The 20,045-nt window shown below is 29.2% G+C and overlaps 1 protein-coding gene across 1 annotated transcript; it reads left to right on the top strand.

The window, feature by feature from the left end:
- Nucleotides 1–1,531: 1,531 nt before the first annotated feature.
- LOC129918547 (F-box only protein 32) lies at nucleotides 1,532–19,707 on the top strand. Its single transcript, XM_055999152.1, has 5 exons — nucleotides 1,532–2,235; nucleotides 15,648–15,916; nucleotides 15,982–16,163; nucleotides 17,728–17,820; nucleotides 17,889–19,707. The coding sequence occupies exons 1-5, from the start codon at nucleotides 2,132–2,134 to the stop codon at nucleotides 18,270–18,272; spliced, it is 1,032 nt and encodes a 343-aa protein (XP_055855127.1). The 5' UTR covers nucleotides 1,532–2,131; the 3' UTR covers nucleotides 18,273–19,707.
- Nucleotides 19,708–20,045: the final 338 nt, after the last annotated feature.

The raw sequence follows: 20,045 nt of genomic DNA, 5'->3' as shown, positions 1-20,045 counted from the left end.
GACACAAATGAAGTTTAGTAGACTTTTTTTGAAATCGTATTTGAGCAAGTAAGAATTTAAGGCCGTGTGTGAATTGCGTTTAATAGTTAACCCTGTGTAAAATTTTTGACACTATTGAGGTGAATACAAAATTTGCAGCTGTTAAAATTTAATGGGTTCTGGTTAAATTTAGGTTAAATTTTTTTTGCAGATGTTTTTTTTTTTAATTAAAAAGTTCCTGTATTTCGTTCCACGAAAAAGTCTATCTTTCCTGTACTATCAATTGGCAATCTAAGTAAAATTTATGAGCAAAAAAGTCAACTGGTTTCCCTAGAAAAAGAAATATTTTTCTAACTTTTAAGAAAAAAATGTTACACATACACCACAGTGACCATTTAAGTTTGAATTTAAAAAATCAGTACAAAATTTGTTTTCGGTGTATCGACAATTAAAACAATTGGGTTTTGTTGATTGTTCTTTGCTCTTTTAAATAATAAAACAATCAATATCATGGTTGAAGCAACTAGCAACTCCACTTGCAATCACGAACATCAAAAGGCGCATTTGGAGCATAACACATCGGTCAGGTTCAATTCTTGATTGAAGAATCATTTTCAAACATTTGATAGTATTGAAAATTTACATCTCTATTGTTGCGGGCGTGACAGTTTTACTCATAATTTAATGAGTTTTTAACCAATTGTTCAAAATATCTTTTGAATTTAACTTGACTTGAATACTAAGTAAAAAATATAAATTGTATCTATTTGAATTATTTTTTATACAGAATTTTGATGTGTTAGGGGATAAGGTCACACCCGGCTGAAAAAGAAAATCAACCATTTTTATATAAATAAACTTATCTGTTACAAACCAACAAAGATTCCACAAAAGCTGTTCAAAATATATTTTTCTTCTTTTGAAGCTTATAACATAATTTTTAAATATTACTTTATGGAAATACTACACTTTATTGTAATAAATATAAATTTGGTGCCAAATAGTTTTTAATTGGCAGTTAATGTTGAAAGTTCGACTTTTTTTGAAAATAAGCAAAATTTGTGTAAAAACTACGAAACTCAGAAAAAATATTTTTCCTGCATAAACTAACGGGGTTTTATTTTTGGATTTTGTTTTAATTTTAGCAGTTATATACAAAAATGAATTATTTAAACTTATTTATTTACTCCGTAAATTTCGAAATAACTAAGACAATGAATTTTTTTAAAATAAGGTGTTTTATGATTAAAAGGGGTTAAAGGTTGGATAATCCACTCTTATAATGAACATAATTATGAAAATTACCCTCAGACACTATCTTGAAGGAAATTTACATTTGTATAGCAACCACTTTTTTAAAAGCTCATTTTAAAAATGTGCTCTACAACAGTGCACCACCCTCCAAAATAACTTTTACTGCTTACAGATTTTCTTCTCCACCATCCGCACCGTGCATTTTATATTTTCCCCAATTTTCACCGAATGTGCATTGCTTCATACAAATTTTCCACCATCAGCTCCACACACAATATAGTGAATCTGAATCTGAAATAGCCCCCAGTTCCCTTTGGTATCTCTTACGGATTCGACGTTTTCGTCGGCGTTGGTCGTATCGTAACGAAGCTGGTTTTGCCTTCTTCATCATCACATTCAGTTTTTGGATTTTGTTGTTGTTGGGTTGTCGTTAAATAGTATAAAAAAAAAACAATCTAACTAAATGCTGAATCTAAATTAGATTTTTCAAAGCCTAGAACAAATTTAGCTGCCGCGTAGTTCGGCTCGTCCGTCTTGAATTTTATTTTTTTTTTACTACCTAATTGTTTTTTTTTCTTCGTAACTTTTATAACTTCGCAAGTCATTGTTGTATAGTTGATTTGTGTTTTCATTTTTTTTTTGTATTTGTTTTGCTCAATCAGCTGTGTACCCCAACAAAGAGTGTTTGTCTATTAAACGGAAAATAGAAGAAGAAAAAATAAGTACGATTGGCCTTTCGAAAATAAATCTACTTTTCTTTGTGTTGGGTATACTTTAAGTAACTTTCAACTCTCATTTAAAGTTTCGAAAATTAGACAAATTAGTTTTTGCTTGTCGTAATAATTTGTCAAATTTGCGTCGCGAAAAACTTTCAAGTGAGAGAAAGAGAGGAAGGAAAATGCCATTCATTTCGAAAGACTGGCGTTCGCCTGGCGAAGCATGGGTTAAAACGGACGAAGGATGGGAAAAGTTGAAAGTGCTCGAATGTGGAAAACGTACAAGGTACATAAAAAAAAAGTTACAAGAAGCAACGATATATAATGTAGAAAACATAAATGTCACTAATTTGTTTTAGTTTTTCTCACCTCTCACTATTTTTCTTTTTTTTTTTTTCTTTTTAATGTGGAAGTTGAGTTTTTTCTTTGTTTCATAATTTCATCATGAAAACAAAAACAAAAAAAAAAACGAGCCTCTCACCTTTAATGATAAAATGCTCCAGTCTCTCAATCTCTATATTTCATAACGAAAACGAATGAAATACATAGTAGAAGTAGTAGATACAATATAAAGACCAACTAAATAAATGCAACAAAAAAGAAACATTATGGGAAATATTGACAATGGGGGGACTTGAAGACATGTGGGGGATAGATACTATAGTGCACACGACAGTCGTGTGTTTAGACTTTAGTTCGAGTAACTATTTTTGTTTTTGTTTTTTGTTTATTGCGTAAATTGAAAATTAGAAGGGGATAGACAATACAAACATGGAAGAAAGGAGCTGTGGCTAGGGTTCGGACTTTACTATTGGAATTATTACGCGGTGAAACAAAAAATTTGAATTTAACTTTTTTTTCGACTAAAACGTTCACTGTTGTAATTTTCTTGTTTCAGTGTATAAAAAATTTCAATGATACGAGTACTATACCAAATGCAAATAGAAATAAAAAAAAATGTTTATGATGATTTACTGTTAGCCAGAATTTACCTCCGAATCCGATTACAATTTATTAAAACCCTTAATCTTTTTTCTCACTGCGTTTGTTTCAACTATTATTTATTTTTGAAGTGAAAACTTTTTTAGTATCGTAGTGATTTGAAACATAAATATCATAAATCATAAAATCATAAATTTTTTGTTTTAATAGATAGATAAATGCAATTTATACAGTATAGATAGGTCATTAAATAAATTATGATTGTGCAAAATTTCAATTATTTTCATATTCAAAATTCTGAGATAACGGTGAAAAGATGTTCATTTTCTAAACACGTTATATCTTTTGATCTAGAGCACATAACAAATTTATTTATGCTGATAATATTACCTTTCATTTAATATATCACACATAACGGTACGTGCTCTACAAGTTATTAAATCTTTAATTGAAAAACTTGAAAAATACCTCAAAACACCTTTGTTGCCGATGACCAGCCAGCAGTAGAGGAAGTACCGTAATCTCAGTTTGAAATTTCGACATGGTTGGCTTTAAAAAATTCTTACTTTTTTTGTAGGCATGGTAGAAATATGATTGAAGCGTCATATAAAAGGTGAAATAATAATGATATAAAATTTATTATAGGTTGTCTTTTAAAAAATGGATTTAATGGCGTTAGAAGAGAAAAGAGATTGATTGTTTTGCTTTTTTTATGAAAACTAATTGGGTTAAAAAAAAATCTAGCTCTTTTTCTAGATGTTGTATAGACATGGTCGACATAAATATTTTGAGCTGAAACAATAAGCTTTCAGATGATATAAAATTTATTCTAGGTTGTCAGATAAAAAAAGTGATGGAATAAAAAAAGTTATATTTTTTCGATTTTTTTAAAAATGATTTTTAAGGTTTCACTTCAACCACGTGTGAATTGCACACATTTTTTTTTTTTATTCATACATATATCATAAGCTGAGGTGAATTTGTGCCAGGTTTTGTTATATTTAGTAACATACTAGGTGTGACAGTTTATTCTCAAAATATAAGGAATTCAAAATTCAAAAACCTTGTTACCTATTGTATCAAAAATTCCCATCACTTTTAACCTGGGTTAATCGTATAAGGTGATTTGTGATAGTCACACTTGCGACAGTCAAATGTGATAAAATAAAATTTTCAGTCTGTGTAAAGTGATCATAGTTTTTTTTTTTCGATAAATTGGCATCACTTCGTGGGAATACACGAAATGGCAGACATCTCCAAATTGTTGCACAAAGTATCTTTGGATTGTTGGTTACTTTGGGCCAATGTCGAAATCTGTAAGATATACAGTCAAAATTTATAATTAATGTCACTTAAGAATCAAATAAAGCATATAACATCCAAACTTATCTATGCAATGTATAAATTCGATTTTATTCCAACAAAAAAGAAACATACAGTGTCGTGAAGAAAATGCATTATTTTTATTTTCTAAGGCACTGTTAGGCTCATTTCCGCAACAAGTTTCTTCCTGATGCGATAAAATCAAAATTTAAGACTTAAATATTACCTCTTCTTCAATATTGTATTGAACGAGACATTGAATAAAATTAATAAGCAAATCTATTGGCAGAAAGTAGCCCCATGAAATCTGAGTTCTAATTTATTTGACTGGTTCCGAAACAATACTCTTCCTTAAATTATATAGTTTTGTTTATCTATTTCAAAGTTCGATATGAATAACAAAACTCGTTAAAATTTTAAATACTTTTTGTAGAAGAAATGGTTATTAAAAATTATTTATGATCTTTTCGCCACTACCAAAGATATCGAAAATGGTTATTTTCCTATTTGGGAATCTGGTAGACGTCGCAAAAGCTATGTTCAATTTAAAAAGTGAGTATATAACGGAACTATTAAAATATCTTTCAGAAAATTTCAAAGTGACGATAGAAGACTTAATCCCTATTTTTCGGGATATCAAGTCTTTGGGTGAGAACAACAATTTTGCAAAACGTAAACTTCACTATATTTTTGGAGTAACTTACTTTAGAAGTTTAATTGATAAGACTTGTAGGTAATCTTCAAAACGAAAAATAAAATAATGTATGTTTGTTAAGAGGTATCATAAGTTTTTAAGCCTTTGAAAGCGTAATGTGAATTTAATTTAACTTATAATGGCGTCAAAATTGTTTGGAAAGATGATAAAGGCAATTTAACACCTTTATTCTTTTGTGAAAACACTAACAACAGCCAAATATAGTTTTCTACTTTTTAAAGTCAAAGTCAGGTAAAGAAAATTTCATTTCCAGAAAGTCGTTTTTTACTCAAATGCTCAGTACGTTATTATAAAAAATTCAGAACTTACAAAAGGATTAATGAAAATATAAAACTACTCACACTGTATACATTTCTAAATACATAATGATAATTTAAATAATTTAAAGAAATCCTGTTAATTTTGTCCGTTTTTCACTAAATTATTCAAACAATTTCAAAGTAATAACCTAAGAAAAACTTTCAATATAATACCTACATATATAAATTAAGTCAACTTGTAGAGAAGGTACCTGCATTACAAATTTGTTGTATACTTTAGTTATAATTAGTTTCAAAATTTCAAGTTTATTTTTTACCTTCATTGTCACAAATTGTTCAATGCCTTTTTTTTTAATGAATTCAAGGTAAAGTACCTTCATTGTTTTAACTTGAAAGTGTTTTCTTAATTATAACACGAAATTGGCCACTAAAAGGTGACTCAATAAATTGAAGTGCCCATAGATATTTTTTTGTATCTAGATTAATATTAATAAGTATACATTTCTCAAACTTAAACCGAACCCTAACCCTGACTTGAGTCGACTGAAAAGCGATTATTATTCTCTTAACTCCCTCGCCACCCGCTTGGTCCACAAAGAATTAATAATAACGTTTGAACGAGCCTTTATACACCTCTATATTTATAAACAAAAAAATTAAATAAAACAAAACAAAGTGCTTCGCGTGCTTTCTTTTTACATGTTTTTTTTTTGTGTTTTTTTTTTTTAACTTTGTTGCTATTTTGGCTTCTTGTGGTGCTACACTCTCATAGTCAGCTACTCTCTGTCCATAGCAAAAGACTGCTTGATACAGACGGTACGGCGCAACGGAGCGGAATAAGGAAAGAAAGATGTTGTGTGTGCACCACTTTGCTGCCAGTGCAGTGCTCATTCTCATGAGCTTTAATCAAATAATTGAGTTGAATAGTGAGTACTGAGTAAGTGTAGTATAGAGTGATTACGAAGATAAGGAGGTAACGAACGAAAATATATATAAAACTACGTACAATGTTTTAAAAGAGAATTCACGGAAGTTGAATTTGTAAAATAAATTCAAAAAGCTTTTCGAACTGCACAAAAAACCTATACTTAGTATAGGGTGACATTGAACTATTTTTTTTTTTCTATTCTACGTATATAATGTAAAATACTTTTATTTTTGTTTTATTTTGATTGTTAAATTGAATTTAACCATGACTTTGTTTTACAATGCTCTGCAGAGATAGAAATCCAAGGGGAATTTTTATTACGTTACGAGTTACGACGCGACTGAAAATATCGATCATGCAAAGGGCTATCTAGAGGATTAGGTACGTGTATGTTAATTGTGCAATTGCACATTTCTAACATAACGCATAGATAAATCTTTCAAAATTGGGTTATTTTTTTTCATTTCTTTGCCCACTTTGAAATAATATATGATAAAATATGCATTGAAATTGAATTTAAAATAAAAAATATTGCTCATACGCCACAGTGACCAAACAAATTTACATTAGTTCACAAAGTATAAAAATTTTTGTGTTAGATAATTCGAAAAACTTTAAGAATAAAAATCGTTAGATATGGCTTCATTATCATCTTATCATCTTTTTAACCAAATTTTCTAAAAAAAAAAACAGTTCCTATGATTTTGATGAAATAAATCTGGGTGTTTTTTTTTTTTTTTGGGAAAATAGTTATTTTTTTTCGAAAATCATTATTAACTGTATTCCCTGTTTTCATGTTCTGAGTTTCTCTCCATCAATTTAGTTAAATTGAGTTTCTTAACAAGAATAAAATGAAAAAACAAAAAAAAAAACAAAAACAACAAAAAATTTAATTTGTAAAAAAATATGTAGTTGAATGTTTTTTTTTTTTTGAAAAAATCAATTTTTTTGATTTTTTTTTCTTTAACTTGCCATTAAGACTTTTGTATTTGTGCCTCTGAAGGTAAAGGAAACCAAGTGATGTACTTTTTTGAAGCCAAATGCATGTTTTCAATCGCAAAAATTAAATTTTGTTTTAATTTAGATTTACCTAGTTTTTTTCAAATTTTACATTCATGGTCATTTTGGGATAGATTTTAATGTTACACTATTTTTTAGGCGAGTCTCATTACAAACAAACCGCAAAGTATTGTTCTTTCTCATTTATATTTTATTGCGTTGGATTGTAACTAATAGTTAGAACTTTTCATGAAAATAATCGTACCTTAAAGTACCAAAAAAAAATCCAAAGGGGACTCCTAAAACGTTAAACGAGTCCTAAAAAGTTGAAATGTTACCCTCTGTAGGCAAACCCTGCGTGAAAGACACACGGGTGCGAATTTGGTTTGTACTTTTTCATGTCGTTATAACTTTTTTGGGTTTCAATATTTTATAGGGAATATGCATTTGAAATTGACTTAGAATTTTCCGAAGAACTCGAATATTGTATTCACAATTCCTAAAAAAAATATACTGTCACCATTATAATGATGATGTTTTGCGAACATTTTTTTTTTTTTAATTTTTAAATTTTGTCCAGCCAAATTTGCAAATTCGGGTTAAAGCAAGCCTAAGCAAGATTTACGGGTCACACAAATCTATTTAATCTTTTTATAATAGACATTTGAATGCACAAGTTAGTTTTTTACTCAAAAACAGCCGCCTTCAAGTGCTTATAAAGTTTGTTCCTTCGTCTATCAATTCCATATACAAAATTCAAATGCAAAGTTTGTTCTATTAAATTAATCAAAAAATGCTTACATTTTTCTCTGCGAGATAGTGTTTTCAAGATTTCTCATAAATTTTAAGAGAACATATTCAAAAATTATTCAGTTATGCTGCGTGCCGTTTTGAACAATGCACGTACACTCTCTGTAAAGTTTAAATTTTGTGATATTTGTTTATGATAGTTTTTGTGTAACTACAAATACCTGCCTGACTGCTTTAAGGAATTTTTTTTTCAGCACCTTGAGTGGCCTAACCCCTTAAAATAAAACTTAAAAATTTTGGAACAAAAATTTATATAGATTACATATATGAAATTTTGATGATTTTTTGTAGGAAGTAACATTAAAATAGTATCATTTTATTGAAACATTGGATATAAAACTAAAATAATAAATTTTGAAAAAAATCGGAGCAAAATATGAAGTTTTTTACAAAAATAAAAGAGTTTTTTGTCTAAAAACTATGTTTAAAAATTTCAAAATAATAATTTTATTGATGGAATTCTTCTATAAATTGGTATTCTACTAAAAGAATGTTTATTTTATCTTTAAACGTCGATGTAAACCAATAAGAACCATATATGTATATGATTTTCATTGATTTTTGGCTTAAAAACTTCAGAGGCCAAAATATTTCTTAACTGAGCCAACTTTGAAAAACTAAGGATGTCATCGTGTTCAGAACACTCGAATCGGCAAAAAAAATTGAATTTTCAAGCACAGTGTAATTTTGTACCTACGCTTAGTACAAATTTTGTAATAAACGTAAAAGACGTATATTTAAACCACCATTATTTCTCTTTATCCTTTTTTGACTGCTTACCTTTTGAAATTCCTATTGTCTTAAGCAATACAGGAATATGGCTATTAATCTTCATGTGCTTTATACTTTTACTTTATTTAGTTTCCCAGTCAAATTAAAAACTAAACTGAATTGTTGTCCAAGCAGACAGTTAACAACTTTTGCTTCAAATGTTCACATATCGTAATTTCACCGAACACGGATATTGAAATTTTTAGTGTATAAGGTATCGTACATTTTTATATACGATTAAAAACAGTTCATTAAACTCGTGATTGTAAATTTAATTTTCTTCTCTTCCATACAAGTAAAATGAAAAAAAAAAAAAAAATAAAACAACTCCCAACCAGACGCAAAAATGTTTCCTAAACTAACAGCAGCCTTCCGTATTCGCCTATTTATAGATAGACACAGAAGAAGCAAGACCGCATTGCTGCATCTTAATCTTAACTTCCTCTTTTTTTTTCGTTTTCACTTTTATAAAATATTATAGGATTGTATATAAACTAAGAAAAAATCCCGTCGACATCGTCGTCGTTGTTGAATTGCCTATTAAAACCCATAATGTATTTCTTTGAAAATAGAAAAAGATAAAATAAAAACTAGGAATTGAAACATTTTAACAGCTTCTATGCAATTTGGAAGAGCGATGTCAACACACCTTGGTTCACCTCCAGGCAATCTAAATTTAGTTCGACTCTTCCATCGGGCTATCCGAGCAAACACACTTATAATAAGAATCAAAGCACACTCGTAAATCTAAAAAAAAAAATTAAAAACAGACAAAAAATAAAGGGAATCTGCTTCGAATTAAACCAAAAATAGACGCATCTTCATGTCTGTGATATTGGGCGCATTCAAAATGCATGCAGTTGCAACATCAGCTCTATATGAAAATTAATTAAATTGGATTCAACATTTTTAAGAGCACGCCACATCGCACGCCAAAGCACAGATTTATTGTGGAAAATCAGAAATGGGATGTGCGGCTGCACATAAAATATAAAAACAATAAATCGGAATTGCTTTTGTTCGAGTTCGGTGTCTGGCTATAATCTTTTGAAATTTGAATTGCAAACCTTTTTAGAGTTTATGAACGACGTGGTTTTCAAAGTTTTCAAAGTCACCGACAAAATATTTATTTCACAATCGAATTGTTGTTTTTGATAACGGCGCCAATTTTGCGCAATTTCATTTTAATTTATGAATTTAATTTTTTTTTTCTTAAGTGGAAAAAATAATTTTATTTTTACATGAATTTGAATTTAAAAATAAAAGCAAAACTATTATCTGAGAAAATTGTGCAAGAAATTAGTTGCGAGTAAGCATTAACTTATTATTACAGATTAATTGGATGAAGCAAGTGGAATGAACTCAATCGTTTGAACAATTCGTTTCGTTAATTAGAGCTTATACACTGATGTTAGATAAGCCCATTTTAGTGTTTAGTGAGAGGTGATTTTTTAGTCGTCATGGTTTTATGATTATGCACGATTAACTGTTTGGCCAGCTGCGCTGCCAATCTAAATGAGGAAATTAGTTGAAGTTTGGATGTTTTAAATTGTTATGAGAGTGAAAGATTGGTTAGATTTGGGACTTAGGGGGAAATGGATTTCAAAACTTTGGGCAAACATTTACTTAACTCAGACATAAAAAGCTTTAAGCATGACTTTCATTTGAAAATTCAAGCAAATGATAAATCATGATAGGTTCGCAATGAATAGAAATTGACAAACGTATAAAAATTGTAGAATTTATTGCAGATTATGTATTTTTCATTCCAATCACAGAATGTTTTTTACCACCAATTTAAATTTCAAAAATTCAATACTTTGGACAAAATATTGTTTTAAACAAATTTTATACTAATAAATTTTTCAAAATCAATATCAAAATTGGGCCTAATAACTCGGAACGTAAAATTAGTCTCATGAAGATGTCCCTTATAGCTACGGACGGTGACCATCCGTTCCGGTTAACCCGGACTGTCCCGTATTTCTATAGCTTTTGTCCCGGATTTTTATTGAAGAAACCCGAGACGTATAAGTGTCCCGTGTTTTGTAATTTGTCAAAACCGTGATTGTCCCGTATTTGCACATTCTATGATAGTTTTAATCAAAATTTTAAATAATTTGTACGGAAAACAAGAAAACAGTGGTTTTTCTAATTTTACGGATAAAAACGTTAGTTTTAAAATTTGTCATCAATTATTCAGTTCCAGCTTATGTTTGTCAGGTTGAAAAGCTACACCAGAGGAAGTTTTTTTTCGAATAATGAACAACATTGTGGAAGAGTAACGAACTGAGCTAAATTCCAAAACTTTTACGGATATACATACATATTAAATGTTGAATTAAACATTAGATTGTTTCAAAATAAAATAAACAAAAAACAGCTATCCCGACATTTTTTTAGAAGTTATTAAAAGTTTAAACAGTTATATTATAAACCCGTTTTCTTGATTTCTGACTTTCTTGTTAACGACTTAAATGATTTCAACGAAAGTGTTCCCATAAAAATGTTTAAGAAATCTTTACATCAAAATTAAGGAAAAATAAAAACTCATTTCTAAAAATTTAATTTTTTGTTTTGAAAAATCAATATTTTCAGAACGATCAAATAAGTTTTTTTTTAGTTCTTCCTAGAAGTATGGTCACCGTAATAAAAGGATATACATTAAAAAACTTGATATGTTTTACGAACTGGCGTGGTACACGGAGAAAAATGGGCACCTTAAAATAAGATAATTACCACCCTCTTAAAACAATACGATTTCGGCTTAAAATAAGTGGAATCCTCTAAAATTTTGTTAAATTTAAGTTAAACTTCATTTCATTTTAATAAGAATTGACGTCTTTAAAAAAAAACGACTAAAAATAAAAAGATTCCATCTTAATTGTGTGTGGCATACGTCTTAATATTAAAATAAACCATTTAAAATGAATGAGGAAATCCTCTTAATATTTTATAGTTGAAACAACTTAGACAAATTTAAAAATTATCGTTAAACTGCCCAACAGTTGTAGGATCGATCCCCAGTGGATTTCTTTTTTAATTTGCATATTCAAGAACTTAAGAATATTTGTCCGCTTAATTTAAGACGGAATTCATCTTGGCAATTTAATACAAAATCCACTTATTTTTAGGTGGTGTTTTTCCTCATTGTATCCACCAACATTACCAAAAAGCACATAGATACAAAGTTTGAAATGGTAACGGAGTTACGAATAACAGAGTTACGAGCGACAGAGTTACGGCCGTCAAAGTTACGTGAAACCGAAGTTACGAAAAACAAGAGTTTCGAATTCTAAAGTTATGTTAAGCTATGACATGTGATTTTTGGGTTGGCAACAATTGCGAGGAAGGATATGGAATTATGGAAACATAAATAAGAGAATATCGATACGTAGCTGCAATATTAGTTGGACAAATAAGAAGTTAATTTCAATTATGTCCCCCAAACTATCCAATCAAAATTTTACAAGATTTAATAACACCCATTTTCGCTTTACTCATTTAGTTCTGACCAATGAGAAAAATGTTAATCTCTTGTTTGTATTTCCATAATTCCATATCGTTCCTCGCAATTGTTGCCAACCCAAAAATCACATGTCATAGCTTAACATAACTTTAGAATTCGTAACTCTAGTTTTTCGTAACTTCGGTTTCGCGTTACTTTGACGCTCGTAACTCTGTCTCCCGTAACTCTGGTATTCGTAACTTCGTCGGTTTCCCCAAATGTTTAAAGATTTGGTTTTAAATTTTAGACAAGAAAATTTTGACTGTTTTTATAGGAAAGTTTTCAAGCAACTTTTAATAAAATGATCATTAAAGTCCAATTTTGTCACTCTCCATTAAATTCAAAGTCTGTCAAATCGACCAGAATGGAATAAATTGCGCTAAATGGAAAAATTTCAAGCAAAACGATTGAAACCAAATTAATATCTCAGTGTTTTTTGTGCGAGAGAATTAATGCATACAAAAGTTGGTTCGAAATTATTAATTTGATATTTGGTTTTTCTCTTTTACGAAATTGCCCACTGAAGCTAAGGTCATCTTTTATAAGCTCTATAAAACATATTCAAAGTCAATCAACTTTATTTGACCCACATTAAATCAATCAATTCATCTCTCACCATCGAATGAATGAAGAGAGTGGAATAATGAAGTGCAAAAAAACTAATTGAAAACTTTTTTCAATTACATACTCGTACACTTTCGCATTATCCAATTTGCTTTTCAATCAATCCTTTAAGGCAAAAATTGTATTCAGTGCCATAATTTCTTTTTTTTTTTTAAATTGTTTCCTTTTGCCCTTGGTAAATTAATCTAACGTTAACGTTTGCATATAGTATATACTCTGCCTTTCCTTTTGACACATACTTGATAGTCAATGGAAAATACAAAAGTATACACAAAATACATACAAATATAAAAGGACTTTTGTATAGGTTTAAACGGAAAAAAGGACAAAATGCAGCGCAACAATCCTGCCAACGGCAGCAGCAACAACAACAACAACAATAGCAACAACAACAACAAAATGTATTGGAAGGAGAGAATATAGAAGAAGGGCAAAAAAGCTATATTTATATTGTATACAAAAATCTGTAGGTATTGCAAAAGTTAAAAAAAAATGAAAAGGAAAACCATCTCCAAATGAAAACTGGGTCACCATCACCATGCCACCAATCTTTTTATAAACTTGACCGAATTCCTGGAAAAAAAATATAAAAACTTGGGCTTATTGTGGTGACATATTGAAACTATAAAAAGAAGGACAGTAGTTAGTTTGGATGATGGGTTAGGTTAGAAGAAGTGAAGTTTAGAGTAAAAGTCCGGCCCGGTCCCGTCCCGGCCAGATGAATAGATTGAAAATTAAAGGAAAAGATAAATCAGGTTTTGCAATTATGTAGGAGTAGGTACCAACTTACTGCTGATAGAATTGCAAAAAAGGTTCATGACAGTTTCTAGGGAAAAACTCATAGTAATGATGTGGAGACAAAGAATGTAAGATTATAGTTTAATTCAAAGGGTTTTTAATGCTGGTATAATGTGGCTTGTTGGTATTTTTCAAATGACCTACATACATTCCTCATATATAAAACTGTTTGTAGGATTAAGACATTATCTCTTTCTCTGACCTTTAAATACGTCAGTGGAAATATAATTAATTTTAAACAATTCTTTGTCAAGGCGAAACCTTTTGTGGTTCTCCAGGGTGGACTTGAAATGCTTTTTGATTTTATTATCTTCAAAAGAATTGTAGTAGTGAGGGAGTAGCTTTTTATTAAGCCAAAGAAAATTTAAGTGGATTATTTTGATACTACTTACTCGTTATAGTTTAAAAGAAATTAAAATATTTATACTATATTAAGGTAAATCAATTTGAAACAAACTTATTAATCATTTAATCTCAAGTTTTGCCTTTTAGAAATGCAAACGTGAAGTTGTGAAAACAAAAAGCATTTTTTTCTATTGAATTCAGCCATTTGCAAATCAAATTCACCCTTTGAAAGTCAAAAACATGAATTTTTCAATTAATTCACTCTTATTCACACTGAAAAGTAGAGTCGAGCGTTTTTGGACTTTTTTTCAGATCACTACTTGCAACTCATGGTTTATGCTTTGTGGTTTTCTTAACATATTCTAATACTTGTTTTTATTCGACAATGGAAAAATAAAAATCGGGAAGCCTCTGAAGAATGCTCGTTTTTCACGCGAAATCGATCTTTTGTGAGTTTTTAGTACCCATCTGAATTGACTTATTCTTTTTCAATTCACTTACTTACTGCTCATAACTTATGTTAAGTGGTCTCTGGGACCAAATCTGATCCTCTATTTTGAGTCTTCAATGGAAAAAATGAAACGAAATCGGGAAGGCTCCGTAAATTGCACATTTTTGAAAAAATTTAGATTTTTAAATTGTATAAAATCCCGCCTGAAACAACTTTATTTTACAATTTGTTATTATTTGCTATATTTATTAGGATCTATTAGAACCTTTAAGAACTATGAAAGACCCAAACTGAGAACATTTCTGTAATAATGACGGGATTTAAGAAAACGTTACTTTGACATGTCCTCATCCTCACCCATTTCAACAAAAATTACAATTCTAATACTACACTTAAAAACTTCGTTAATAATTTAATTTTTAGATAAAATAGTAGCCTTTGTAACTGCATTTAATTTATGTCGATATCTTATTTCAATCCTAAGATATCTGACATCTAGTTGTTTCCATAATTCTTGCCCATGCTAAATTTTTTTGTTTTTATAAATGTAACAATAATAACACAAACATAAGTTTGTGGAAATCCAAAGATTGTATGGTATTTTAGAATTCCGGCAGCAGGTAAAGTTAAAAAAATCATAAATCATTAATCTTGAGCTCTAGTCATCAGATCAGTCTATTTTTTTATGTGAATTATTAAAAAAAATTCAAACATTTATCAGAAAGTGAATTTAACTTGCAAAAAGGTGAAATTGGTTTCGAAATCTATGAAACTTATTTGCAGAAGGTTAAAATTAGAATTTCAAATTAAATTTCTCAAAGGATGAATTTGGTTTGCAAAAAACTCTTCACACGCAGAGAAAATATATAAAATGGACTTGAGAAAATTTCATGATATATAATGCAATGTGAACCTTTCCTAAAATCTTCTGTAAAAAGAAAAAAATAGAACATTACAAAAAAAAAACTAAGAAAAGGTTACGCATACACCATAGTGACCTTTTAACTTAAACCGAAACAAATATGTAAATAATTTTAAAATACCTTTCCAAATAAAGTTCTCGTTAAGTGTGAAGCATTTCTAACTGGCTCGTCTTGACCGTTTCGATTAAGTTTGTTTTTCGTTCCAAATTCATATGCGTTTTCTAAATTTACTTCTCTCATTCAAAATCATTGGACTACATATTAACATTTTTTTTTTCAACTTTTTGTTTTTTTTTTACAGACATCCTTCAACATCCGATGATGAAGATAATGAAACAATACCGCCACACTGCCACATCACAATACGATGTACCCGTGAAATTGCCGGATTTAATGGACTAGGTGAAGTTGTAAGACGTTTAGATTTTCGAAGTTCAGTTCGAGATCGTAGACGTTTTCATTATATATGTGCTTTATTAAGATTACTTGTTGCCCATAAGGGCATTGCTAATTTGTCAGGCAGTGCTCAAAAATTACTTTTACAAATGGTTGAAGAAGTTGCATCACATGGTTAGTAATTAAAAAATATCCTAAACTTATATTTATAAAATAATAATAATATATTTTTTTTATAGTAAATGATAGTCAACAACATTTTAACGTCCTTCGTGGTTTAACCACACAATTGCAACAAATTGTTAATCAGGAAAATCAGAAATGCTGGGGTAAACCCCTGGGTAGTATGAATTTATGGCAAGAGCATGTGGAGACAATAAAACGAATTGAATCGTTAACTAGTCAAATTGAAATTAAAGAGGTAAGTTACGATTTTTTTTTTAAATAAACATGAATTTTATTAGAATACAACAGAAATAAAAAGGACGATCATTCAATTTTCCATTTAAATGACTGTAATTGCTCCGAATATTAACTTAATTTCCCTATTAGTACATATTACAAAAAATCCAAAAATGTACAAGATTATTGTAGTTTTTCTTGAAACAATGCAAAAAGCGACTTAGTCCATCCATTTTCATAATAATGGGCACATTTGCTTCCAAATGAAATAGCGTAACGAAAGCGAATGGCCTTTGGAAATAGATTATAGAAATATATCATCAAAGTCTCTTCTCATTGTCTAAGAACCCATAGCTAATTTGAGGAGTGGAAATTTACGCCCTTTACGCGATGAAAACTCATCATTGGAAAACTCGAGTATTTAACCCCCGAAAACCATATAACGCCGCGTTTTTCAACTGTCGGACTTTTGAATTTGTTATCAAGACGCTTAAAGCTATTAAATTGTCCACTCACATTATTTGGCTTTACGGTGGTGCCTTTGATGCTTTTTGCCGTCAAAAATCATTTGCACGACCATTTATTGACTAAAAATCATGAAATTTGGTACACTGAAGAACAATAGTAATAAAATGGCGGCTCCAAAATAGCGGACAAAATAAGCGTTTGAATAGAATTTTCTTTTTCAAAACAGTATATAAAATAAAAATTTGGTTAAATTTAATTAAAAAAGGTGTTAGATCTTGAATTTAGGTATTTGCTCATATTCAATGAAAAATAAAAAAAATTTGAAAACCAAATCCAAAAAGTGCCAAATTAGTAAAACACAACTTTAGACCTCTTAATACCTACATGGATTTTTTTTTTAATAAGCACAATTTTGACATCTTTCCTATTTATTTTTCTGTAACTCCAAGTGAGTTGTTTTGTTCAACATTGTAATTTTTCATCATAATCATGTTTTTTTTTTAATATTTACTTTAAGACATAGTTGGCAACCATATAACCCCAAAATATTTAGAGCGATCGTCACTCAAGTAAAATTTTTTCTCAACCACAATTCTGAGATGAATTTTCTGAGTATTTACTCAAGCGTTTACTTCAAAATTTCCTCAAATGGAATTCATAAGCTAAAAGTAAAAAAAAACCCTTTCGTTTTCTTAACGTAACCAGCAGCTGAAGTGGGCCAAACGCAAGAGTTAATGTTCACTTGAGTAAAATTTTGACTTGATTGACGACTCTGAATTCCGCTTTAAATATTTTGGGGTTTGATGATTGCCAACTATGTCTTAAAATAAATATTTAAAAAAAAAACATGATTATGATGAAACATTACAATCTTCAATAAAACAACTCACTTCGATTTTCAGAAAAAAATTTAAAAAAAAATTGAGTTGTTCAACAGAGCTGCAAAAGAGTTCTAAACTGCTAATTGCAGTGTTAGTCAATTACCTACCTAAATTTTTTTTAAAGCAGAAAATTTTACAAAATCAATCTTTTAAGTTCTTTAAACTCCAGCTTTAAGATCTCGTTTTTGAAAAATCGCCATTACATATGTACATTAATTTTTCTGTTCATTCTAGCCTGGTCCAGAAATACGTCCAAAACTACACGATTTACCTGAAGAATGTATTAGAGAAATTATTTTAAGAATTGCTGATCATAAGGATTTGGAGGTAAGTATTTTTTTTTTATAATTTATCAATCTTCTATACGACTTAATCAATTTTTTTTTTTCTTCAAGGCTACTTCCAGTGCCTGGACCCTAATGGCAGCATTAGTTTCCGAACAACGTGTCTGGCGTGAGCTAACTCGTTTTCATTTTAATCAAAATCAAATTAACACTGTCTTAGATATGAACAAATTTAAGTTACAGCCTGGTAAAAAAGACTGGAAAAAGATTTATCATCAATTGCGTCGAACTTATGGCGTTAATGATGATTATCAATTTGCTGAAGTTCTCTCATTATGTCGCTATTGTTGTTGCCTATTTTGGCCATCAGATGGCCATCCATGTATTGTTGATCAATGTCCAGAATTTAAGCAACGCCTTGAAGAAGCTGGTGGTCAGTTAGAAGTCTCACAACCAGTATTGCCATCGCAGTTTCTCAAATTTTTCTCTTTGTAAAAAAAAGTATTATTTCTTTTGGTTGTTTGAATAAAAGAGAACAAAATGAAAATGGAGAGAGAATTTAAATTAAAAACAATAGAGAATGAGTTTACAAGAGAAACTGCTTCTACTAAAATGAGAATTACTATTCAGTTAACTACAACTATATGATTGTTTATACACACACACACTAACTAAAACTATTATTTATTAAGAAGTCGTTTATTAGATTTGATTATAATTATAATTATTGTACTCTCGGTATTATACATTTTTATCATTTATCATTTTGTATGGCAGTTATAAACATAATATGACAAGAACTCTTGTCCTCCTTTATCATTATACAATTTTTGTCTTAAATCAAAGATTTATACTATCATATTCAACATGATTATCATTTAATATTATTTTTGTGTGCTAATAATAATGTCTGTTAAAAATTTTGTATTTAATGAAAAAAATTTTTGATATAAAATATAATATTTATGTATAAGTGATATTAGAATTTATTTACCATACTATTGAATTTTTCAACTTATAAATCTTAAACAATAAAATCTTTTTTTTTTTGTATCCAAAGGGATTTACCAGATAAGATTCAGCAAAGTGATTTTTTGAAATCAAAAAAATGTTGGAAATATTGAATATATCAAGTGAATATGCCCAATATCATCGAAAAAGAAAAACAAAATTACAAAAGCTTTCACTGCAATTCAAGAAATTTAAACAAGAAATCAAACAACATTGAATTCCGTCTCTAAAGATTGAATTAGAAACAATAAAATTACAAGCTGCCAGTTCATTAAGATTTTTATGTTCGTAAAATATATAAGTTCCAAATAATAATTTTTGATACAAATTTAAAAATAAAAATGTTTTAATGCGAATATTTAAATAAAATAGTAAAACCAACAACTATCAAAAAATGAACTGCTTTCATTAAAATTAACAAAAACAAAAAAAAAACTGCTTTTGGAATTTTGCGAAAAAATAAATAATTAAAAAAAATATATATTTAAAAAGAATACAAAAAACAAATATTTTTAAGTAGGTATTCTATATTTAAATAAAAAAGGTTAAATGCGAACAAGAAAACTAATGAATTTTTAATAAACAAAATAAAAAAACAACTTTTCAGATTGAATTTTAATATTGCGGCATTTTATGAAAGAATTACGTAATTTATTTTAGAAAACAAAAATTTGATAAATTGCAATGGAAAATATATTATTATGTGTATATAAAGTATACCTGTTTGTGAGAGAGAACAAAAAATCTCTTTACTTTCAGTTTTCATCTCAAAACAAAACACAAACAAAAAAAATTGTTATAATGACTGGAATTTGGTTTTTTGAAGAAGAGTATATTATGATAAGGAAAAATGAAAAAAAAAAAATGTTTATATATCATTATGATTGTAGATTTTAAGAAAAAAAAAAAAAAATGTGGAACACGATTTTATTAGAGCAAAATAAAAATATATATATAAAATGATATCTATTGGACGCTGAAAACAACTTTTTTAATTTATTAATGCGTACTTACATAGAGAGCTTTTATTGGTTGAGATCAAACAAAACTTTCCAAGATGAGACCAGGAAGCGTCCAAAACGAGCCCAAAAAAAAACGCGTCAAAAACGCGTCCCAAGCGCATCAAAACGCGTCCCAGACAAGGACGAATCCAAAGCGCTTGCAAAACGCGTCCTAAACGCGTCCAAAACGCGTCCAAAACGCGTCCTAAACTCGTCCAAAACGCGTACAAAACGCGTCCTAAACGCGTCCAAAACG

Source organism: Episyrphus balteatus, chromosome 4, assembly GCF_945859705.1.
Source record: "Episyrphus balteatus chromosome 4, idEpiBalt1.1, whole genome shotgun sequence".
Lineage (NCBI taxonomy): Eukaryota > Metazoa > Arthropoda > Insecta > Diptera > Syrphidae > Episyrphus > Episyrphus balteatus.
This window is presented reverse-complemented; position numbering and strand designations above follow the sequence as displayed.

Bases quoted from the DNA above. Each gene is read 5' to 3' on its own strand.
- LOC129918547 (XM_055999152.1), top strand. From the start codon at position 2,132: ATGCCATTCATTTCGAAAGACTGGCGTTCGCCTGGCGAAGCATGGGTT. The intron at 15,917-15,981 runs GTTAGTAATTAA...TTTTTTTTATAG, and splicing joins TGAAGAAGTTGCATCACATG to TAAATGATAGTCAACAACAT. The intron at 17,821-17,888 runs GTAAGTATTTTT...TTTTTCTTCAAG, and splicing joins CTGATCATAAGGATTTGGAG to GCTACTTCCAGTGCCTGGAC.